This window comes from Selaginella moellendorffii, unplaced genomic scaffold, assembly GCF_000143415.4.
Source record: "Selaginella moellendorffii unplaced genomic scaffold, v1.0 SELMOscaffold_12, whole genome shotgun sequence".
In the NCBI taxonomy this organism is placed as follows: domain Eukaryota; kingdom Viridiplantae; phylum Streptophyta; class Lycopodiopsida; order Selaginellales; family Selaginellaceae; genus Selaginella; species Selaginella moellendorffii.
In genome coordinates this window covers 1936619-1946089 of record NW_003314273.1, presented here as the reverse complement: position 1 = coordinate 1946089, position 9471 = coordinate 1936619, and the positions used below count along the sequence as shown (strand labels likewise).

The 9471-nt window shown below is 42.0% G+C and overlaps 1 protein-coding gene across 1 annotated transcript; it reads right to left on the bottom strand.

The window, feature by feature from the left end:
- Window positions 1-7034: 7034 nt before the first annotated feature.
- On the bottom strand, window positions 7035-9379 carry LOC9660615 (zinc finger CCCH domain-containing protein 28). The gene is made up of 12 exons (XM_024674193.1): window positions 9117-9379; window positions 8958-9050; window positions 8833-8881; window positions 8692-8763; window positions 8508-8606; window positions 8361-8450; window positions 8208-8294; window positions 8109-8159; window positions 7994-8054; window positions 7845-7939; window positions 7563-7788; window positions 7035-7364 (listed from the first exon to the last, which is right to left on the bottom strand). The coding sequence occupies exons 1-12, from the start codon at window positions 9377-9379 to the stop codon at window positions 7351-7353; spliced, it is 1200 nt and encodes a 399-aa protein (XP_024529961.1). The 3' UTR covers window positions 7035-7350.
- Between the last annotated feature and the right edge of the window lie 92 nt (window positions 9380-9471).

Here is a 9471-nt window from a genome sequence, read left to right as displayed (position 1 = left end):
TTGATGGCAACTCCTTTCCATGCTCAATTCTAATTTACTTGCAGTGAACGAAACTTTTTTACTTGTTTGCAAAAAAGTGGGAAAACGAAACACAAGATAAATATCTATGCATTGCTCTGTTGACAGTCTCATGGTGCAACATCCATCCATAGCTCCCCCAGTCAACACCAGTAAAATCGGTCAAAACGCCTGGAACGATCCAATAATCAAACATATTTGGAGATGCTGGTTATTGATCCCTAAGCGAGCACTCTACCATTTGAGTTATCTCCCCTTAGCAAAGAAACAAAAATGCTAAACTTTTCTCTTCACCATTCTAATACTCATCCTTGGAGATTCTGGCAGCTTTTGTTGCATTTCAAGAGCCTTTTGAGAGATGAGCTTTGGAAAGCCCACCATCTCCAGCAAGTTTCTATAGCCAAGAAGCTGCATCAGCAGGCAACCATGAAGAATGTTACTAATGCTTATAATAATAATACATATTATAGTAATAGTAATCACAAGAGGAGGAGGAAAAGGGATAGTGTTTTGCTTTGCAGTGTTATGCAAGAGGATGAGTAAAGCAATTGGTAAAACCAACACAATATAAATCAACTGGTATGGTCTTCTGTACCAATCAAATTGTCTAAACACTAATATTAATTGGTATTTTGGTTTGCTAGTAAACATATTTAGCTACATATTTGTATAGCTAAAAGTCTTTTAAAATGAGTAACTTGTTTTTCTTACAAAAGCTCAAAATTGCAAATGTCACCTTCACATTCTTTCAAAATTTAAGTGCATTTGCTTTTCTGAACAAACAAATAGAGATATTGGGCATGCTTGATCAATCCAAAGAAACCAATTATTAAAAGCTTACTTGGTGATGGATTTTGTTTCAAGGTGGCCTCTCTCCATTCCTTGTAATCCAAGCATGTTGTCCTGCCTGGATCTTGTACCAAAACCAAACTAATGCCTGTGGAACTTGTAAGTTGTAACAAGCAAATCAATGCCTTCCTACTGACCTCAAGAATGTACAACTTAATGTAGTCCTATACAGATCTGATAATAGAGAGAGCAAAAGGAGTCATTAAAAATATTTTCAAATATTCTGGTACACGAAAGAATAATTTCTTAATGTTTTCGTGGCAATATTTTTATTAAACAGGTATTTTTAAAAATTTTAAATTTAAATAGTATTTAGATCTGAGTGGCAATATTTCCTATTTAATAGAGGTTTTACCTTCTGACCTGGTAATAGAGGTTTTACATGAAGCAATGCTTGGTTTACTTGATAGTAGTATCAATCATTGAATAATTTGAATGAGCAATAATTATATACATATTTATAAATTATAAATCAAGATTAATATTATTGCATATCAATAGTGGAATAGAAAAGAATATACTTGAAATTTTTTTAGGAAATTTTATAAATTATAAACATGATCATAAATTATAAAAAAGATTAATCTAAATGAACAACAACCATTAGATAGTAGAATATCCTAAAATATCCAAGCATATTCAAAGTATATATAATACCACTTCAAGTTTGCTTAAGCAAACCAGTTATATGTATGTATATATATAGTGTTTGGTCTCTTAAACTTACACAAGCTTATTCACTATAAAACTTTAGACTTAAGTTTTTCCAACATTTTGTTGTAGAATATTCTTCTTTCAACCATGACCTGTACAAATATACAAATTTCATAATTACAATTCAAGTTTCCTGATTTCGTATTTGTAGGAGAAACAATAAATATATGAAGATTACAAATACTTGGTGCAAAGACAATATACTCAAAGGCAATATAGTTAAAAAGTAAATATGAATCAAGCAACAATACCATAATCACATGTATATAGTTTTCAATTAGGAAAGTATTATTGTAAATGGGAATTTTTACAACATTATAATCAGCCAATTTCCAAGTTGCAATTGCACATACTTCTTTTAATGTTAAATTTCTAAAGTCTTTCATCCTTTGTATAGGATGGATCCAAATGTTAAATTTTGAATTCATTTTAATGTTTGTGTAAGCTATAAATTTTTCTTTTCCAATTTGCCAACTTACCTTGTTTATCCGACCAACACTACCTTGAACTTATCTAAGTTCTCTCGCTAAAGTTCCTACTTATTGTACCAACTTCTACTTAGTTCTACTTGGTTTCAGCTACTCACTGCATGAACAATAGAGCATTAGCCATCCATCCACGGATTCCCAAATCTCTCCTAATCCCTCTTCCTAGGTTAGATTGGACTTAAGGTTTGGCTACACTCCCCATATGCACAAATAGTCAAGCACACTAAACCTCTAGGTTCCTAACATCCTTTGGTACAACATAACTTGATTATGGGACCCTCTAAATCCTAAGCGTTAGTTGCAACACTTGCTTCAGGATGTTGGGGGGAAACACTATAGCCTAATGGCTTGGTACAAGTACCCCTACTCCCCCACTTCCATCCTAAAGGGAAAGCCCAAACCCCTAGGAAGGGCAAAGACTAATGACCCACAAAGTACTTAAGTGAGGCACTAGTCCACATGAGCCAGGAGCACTGTAATTGGTTTCCCTTTCAAGAGTGGGAGCTGCTATTGAGCACTTCCTTGGGTGGCCCCTCTGACACCACCCGAGTCCATATTCACTCTCACCCAGTCTCAACCTCAAGTCAGTTTAGAAGCACCACTGAAAAGTTCCTTCAAGACTGGTTCCTAAACCTCACTATCCCTATTATACTTTTGGAAGCCCCTACAAACCCCCCTAGGGAGAGACACACTTTGGGCTTTCACCCCACGACCTATATTAGTATTCAGTTTTGGTCTCAGACTTGATCTCAGAGTCGATTTCGGACTTGACTTTGCACTTGATCTCAAACCCAACCTCGGGCTCTGTCTCGGACTCGATCTCGAACACGGTCTCAGATTTGATATTGGATCTCGGACTCAGTTTTGAACTCGGTTTCAAACTTGGTCTCGGAATTGGTCTTGGACTCGATCTCAGACTTGGTCTTGAATTCGGTCTTAGAGTCGGTCTCAGACTCTATCTCGGACTCAGTCTCATTCGATGAACTCTTTATCATTTTGGTCCTACCTTTGGGGATCCTTTAGCCTTCGACACCTCGAGGAGTTAATTCCTTACAGTTTGGACATAAAATTAAAAAATAGATATTGGTATTGTATTTGAAATTAAAATAAATTTTATCTATAAATTATATGAAAAACAGTATAGAGCATTTCTTATAATTAAGCTGAAAGGGACTTTATAGTAAATAAAAACTTAAATAATTAGTATAAATACTAATTATTAAATTTTAAAATAATAAATTATTCTCTAAATTAGGTGATAACATATAACCTTTGCCAAAAGATAAGACATTTTTAATTTGATGGCAACTCCTTTCCATGCTCAATCCTAATGTACTTGCAGTGAACAAAACTTTTTTACTCATTTGCAAAAAAGTGGGAAAAAGAAACACAAAATAAATATCTATGCATTGCTCTGTTGACAGTCTCATGGTGCAACATCCATCCATAGCTCCCCCAGAGGTCAACACCAGTAAAATCGGTCAAAACGCCTGGAACAATCCAAGAATCAAACATATTTGGAGATACTAGGTATTGATCCCAGTGCCTCTTGCATATTAAGCGAGCACTCTACCATCTGAGCTACATCCCCTTAGCAAAGAAACAAAAATGCTAATTCACCATTCTAATACTCATCCTTATCTTTTGTTGCATTTCAAGAGCCTTTTGAGAGATGAGCTTTGGAAAGACCACCATCTGCAGCAAGCTTCTATAGCCAAGCAGCTGCATCTGCAGGCAACCATGAAGAATGTTACTAATGCTTATAACAATAACATGAAAAGGGATAATGTTTTGCTTTGCAGTGTTATTCAAGAGGATGAGTAAAGTGATTGGTAAAACCAACACAATATAAATCAATTGGTATGATCAGTACCAATCAAATTGTATGCTAGTAAACATATTTAGCTACATAATTGTATAGCTAAAAGTATTTTAAAATGAGTAACTTTTATTTCTTACAAAATTTCAAAATTGGAAACGTCACCTCCACATTCTTTCAAAGTTTAAGTGCATTTGCTTTTGGTGTCTGAACAAACAAATAAAGATATGGGGTACGCTTGATCAATTCAAAGAAACTAATTATTAAAAGCTTACTAGGTGATGGATTTTGTTTTAAGATGGCCTCTCTCCATTCCTTGTATTCTAAGCATGTTGTCCTGCCTGGATCTTGTATGAAAACCAAACTAATGCCTTTAGAACTTATAAGTTGTAACAAGCAAATCAATGCTTTCCTACTGACCTCAAGAATGTACAACTTAATGTATATACAATAGAGAGAGCCAGGTCAATAAAAGGAATCATTAAGAATATTTTCAAAATATTCTTGTACACTAATCCTTATGTTTTAGTGGCAAACAGGAATTTTAAACAAAATAATACTTACAGAATCTGCTAGAATATCTTAAATTGAAGAGGTGCTCCAACTGTGGCACGGTACGAGAGCAAGATTATATATTTGCCATGACATTGCCTCTGCCAAATTGCTTCTCTAAAACGAGGTGTTGGTGAAGGAGGAGGAAGAGGAGGAAGATAATCAAGAGGAGGAGCGGGAGAGTGTTGTAGCCTGTGGTGATTTGGAGTACCTTGATCGCCTGGATTCTCATTGGAGGGAGGCTTCCAAACGAGTCCGGAGCTGCTACTACTGCCGCTCGGCTCCCATAGAAGTTATCCATGTTGGAGCTCTCGAAGTCATCGCGTTTCTGGAAAGCCGATTGTGTCGGATGGTGGAAGCGGCATGCTTCCCTTAAACATTTGCCTTGGAGAGAATCACGGCGCGCCGGGAGCCATCTGTAAAACATTCTCACTCACGGTCTAAACACAGGTTCCATAAGCTGGAAAAATTCGTCAAAAACTTCTCTAAAACGAAAGGGGGGCATCGAATCGAAAAACCTCTTTGCATCTTGGATGTCTCCCAGCCTTCCAAACATCGAAACGATTACAATTAAGAACAGTTTCTTACAAGGTTTGAGTTCTTGTGGTGCCGGTCAAGGAGCGTTTCATCCAGCCTCATTCGCTTTGCCTGACAGCAAAAGTTTGAGGACATACAAAAGCTAATCACGTAGAGTACGACTTTACCTGGTTCTCTGTCCTGCAAATGAAGGCTTGCAGTTTTTGCATTGTGATTCATTTTACTCTTGGGTCAAGCAGTAAACACAGATAAGATAGATTAATTTGGCATCTTTGGGGCTGGCCACTTAAGAGGGAGTGTCTTCAACCTTGGGGCTGAAGCCGTGGATGTTCAGTACATACACTCTCTATGACATGATTTTAGGTGATAGTGCCAGCTCAATGATCTAGGTTTAGGCATGTCTCTTGATCATGTATACTTGAGTCATCCTCTGGCGAGCATGTCTACCTGTTGAGTCGGAACTTTGGCCGTGGCCGCAACTTTGTCGTGGAAATTTGGCCAGAACTGCTGCAACACTTCCTTCCATTTCATGCTCCTGGACGAAACAGCGTCGACTTGCTCCTCCATCTTGGCCGTGAAGCTGTAGTCCACAAACTCTGTGAAGAAGCAGGACAAGAACGCCGATAGCTTCCACATATCTCTTCAGTGGATGCAACGCTCAAGTTGCGGAGGGTCATCTCATCCTTCAGTCTGTGGATGGTGGAGCTCTTTCTTGTAAGTGACAGGATGCATTGGACACAGCTGACACAGGATTGCTTTTATGCTCTGTTGGATTTAATATGAAGATTACGGAGTTTCTGAACATGGTCTGCTTTGCAGGGCAAAACTCAAATGGTATTGTGGAATGAGGTATGCTTGATTTTTCCTTGTCGTTGGTAAGTCATCTTTTTTCTGTGTCTTTAAAGAAGATATGCTGAAGAAGTCAGTCAAACTGTTACCAAAAAGAAAATCAAGACTGTCTCCTCTTCGATTCAGCGTCACGAGCAACCAAGGAGATCTACCAAACCACAACGATTGTGGCGATTAAATCCACAGAAGAAGGTCAGTTGATGGATCAATGCCAAGTTGATATGGTAGATCGCCATGTAGTTTTTACTAGCATCAAGAATATTCTGTCGTTATATATTAGTTTGATAGAAATTATAAAAATCTAACTAGATTGTATATAAATAATAAAACTTAGTGTGTAGCTTGGCGATCTCATCGACTGGCAAAGGCTTCCACACCGATACCCTCAAGGCTTTTGGTGCTTCCACCTTCCTGGCCTGGGGCCTGAACTACACCATCCCTCTGTTTGAAACCACAATAGGGACAGGACAAGTAAACAGGGCACAGCTGCTGACCATCAAACACAATATCTTGCGCTTTGGTTTCACCCTTCTGTGGAAGAAGCATGCCCAAGTCACAGGTAAGATCAGCTACCCCGGCCGAATCTGTGAACCCACTGAGCACTAGCATGAATAGCTGCCGAGAGTGGGACTTTGCCCGATGCGACATCCGCTTCAAACAGCTCCAACTTATCCACGGGAAGGCTCGTCTCGTTCACCAAAAGCCTCCGTGTCACAGAAACACTCCTGCTCTTCGGAAGCACAAACATGGGGAATGAAAACTGGCGAGCTCGACACCACGGTAGCTCAAACTTACGTCCATTGCATCAAACTCCACGTCCAGCAGACCTTCGTGCTTGCGATGCTTGAGATTCGAGCAGGTAAACTGGAGCTCTACATCCGAGACAAACCTCGGAGTTGAGTTTGATGGGAGCTCCACGTGTAAAACCTTGATGTCCTTGAAGTCGCACCATGGTTCGTGACGATTGGTATCCGCCACAAAAGCCAGGATAGTTAGTGGGAGAAACACTACAAGCAACAGCCCTATTAGCAGCAATACATAAATGTTTTCCTTGCCCTCGGAATCCTTGGATGTAGAAGAATCCATGACACAAATAGCCAATATTGTTCTTTTAAGGACAAGAAGCAAAAATAAGGGGTCCCTAGATCAATGCAGGTATTTTCTAGTCTGTTTATCAAGTTGTTTCAAGGCACCTATTTTGGAGCGGGGACTATAATTGTTGTGCTCATGCTATAGACACGGCAATTCGGATGGAGGACTCGACCTTCTCAAGAACAGAGTGAAACATCTTTCATGGCCAAGCTCCTGGCTCGCCGCATATACAACAACATCGTCTCTGCTTGCGTGAGGTTGAGCTTCGTAAAGAGATGACCTTGCAAACTTACAGTATCTGCTGGAATATCTTAGAATTGAAGAGGTTCTAGTAGCTACAAAAAGGAGGAGGGTACCTAGCGCAGCGCGGTAGAGTCAGTGGCATTTTTTGCATCTGACCGAAAGGAAGCGAGCAGGAGCAGTCCGGCAGCTCTAGTCATCTCCAACTGTGGCACGATTCGAGAGAAAGATTATATATATGCCATGACATTGCCTCTGCCAAATTGCTTCTCTCTATTGCAGGACTAGAAGATGGAGAAGCTGTTGGAGGAGGTGAGGTGAAGGAAGAGGTGGAGGAGGGGGAGGAGGAAGATGATCAAGAGGAGGAGCGGGAGAGTGTTGTAGCCTGTGGTGATTCGGAGTACCTTGATCGCCTGGATTGTCATCGTCTTCGTTTGGAGAGAGGCTTCCAAACGAGTCCGGAGCTGCTACTACTGCCGCTCGGCTCCCATAGAAGTTATCCGTGTTGGAGCTCTCGAAGTTATCGCGTTGCTGGAAAGCCGATTGCGTCGGATGGTGGAAGCGGCATGCTTCCCTTAAACATTTGCCTCGGAGAGAATCACGGCAGAGAGTTACATAGCCGTCGACCACCTGCGAGTTCCACAAATCAGTACTCTAGTACGCACTCTTGCTCCGAAGTTGACTACCTGCGTGTAGGGAGCTGGGTGGACGAATCGACAGGACGAGCTTCTGGCACATTTGTTACGCAAGAAATCTCGGCACGCCGGGAGCCTGTCTTGATCTGTAAAACATTCTCACTCACGGGTGATGGCAAGAAGGAGCTCGGTCATTGTACCATTCCGTGGAGGTGAGCACGGTCTAAACACAGGGAGAGATTGGCCAGCGGCTTCCAGAAGCTGGAAAAAATTCGTGAAAACCTTCCCGAAAACAATTAAGAACAGTCTTCTTACAAGGTTTGAGCTCTTGTCGAGAAGCACTTCATCCAGCCTCATTCGCTTCGCCTGACAGTAAGAGTTTGCGAAAGCTAATCACGTAGAGTACGACTTTACCTGGTTCTCGTATCCTGGATAAGAACAGTAGACACCTGGTAAATCGTATCGAGGAGGATTTGACACGGCAGCAGGAACACCTCCAATCTAGCAAGAAAGAACAAAAAAAACTACGGATGAACAAAGAAAATCTGTACGGACGTCTGTACTTACATCTTTCACACGAGATCTTAGATGATCCGGGGGATGGAAGTAGCGGCAAGTCTCTCGTTCGCATCTTCCGCGCATAAAATCCTGGCAGACCTGTAAGAACGAGCGGGTTTGAGTGATCGCTGGAGGAAGCAAAAGACGGACACACACTATAGCATAATCGCCATCTCCGGCTGCTGGGACGTGATGAGCGAAACGACATTCGTCCGATTCACGCTTGCATCGCCCACGAACAAAGTCCCTACAAACCTGACAAAGAAATGCCAAAGTTTCGATAAACCATGATGGAGAAATCCATGGAAAAAGGAATATAAAGAAACCATGGAGGAAGCACCTCGATCGAAGGCCTCGAGATCGTGATAAGAGATGTCGGGGAAGGACCAAGCAGCAAATTGGATGCTCGCAGCTGGGAGAATTCGAAGAGGAATCAATCGTTAGCGCTTATGGACGATGTTTCGAGAAATCCATCACGTACCTCGAGCCCCAGCGGCGATGGATCAATGCCGACGGCTTCTTGTGTGGCACTGATGAAGAACAAGGAGATCGTAGGCTAGGCGTCTCAAATGCAAGAGAGAGAGAGGACAAAGATCGTGATCTTACACGCGAATGTGATGCGGCGGATGGAAGTAGCGGCACGAAATCCCACGAGCGCATCTGTCTCGAAGAGAGTCGTAGCAAATGGTCACCTGATCGCTGAGAGAAAACCCTCGCAACTAGGGATTTGAGAGCCACACCCAGAGATTTCGAGAGAGAGCATACCCTTCCACGGCCACGGTGGGAGGAGGATGAGCATAGCGACACTCGTGCACGGGCCTGGAGCACCGCCCCCGCCCGAAATCCTTGCAAATCGGCACGGACAAGCTGCGGCGCTTACCATCCACGAGCATGGATTGCTGGCGATGGAGCGCCGCCGCAGGATGATCCCAGTCGCCGCCAGCGCCGCTAGCGCCAGCTTCTTCCTCCTCGGATCGCCCGCGCCTCCGGCCGGAGCTAGTGCCACTGGCATTAGTGGTCCGCCCCATCGCGCGGGAGTGGGCGGAGGTTCGATTCCCCGGACGACCACACAGCTTAATCTTAATTTCTTCCAGATTTGGTTAATCCCCGCCCTAAACAT

Excerpts from the sequence above, each read along its gene's own strand:
- LOC9660615 (XM_024674193.1), bottom strand. The coding sequence starts at position 9,379 with ATGGGGCGGACCACTAATGCCAGTGGCACTAGCTCCGGCCGGAGGCGC. Across the intron at positions 9,051-9,116 it reads CCCACCGTGGCCGTGGAAGG|CGATCAGGTGACCATTTGCT; the intron begins GTATGCTCTCTC and ends GTTTTCTCTCAG. Across the intron at positions 7,940-7,993 it reads GTGCTCACCTCCACGGAATG|ATCAAGACAGGCTCCCGGCG; the intron begins GTACAATGACCG and ends AATGTTTTACAG.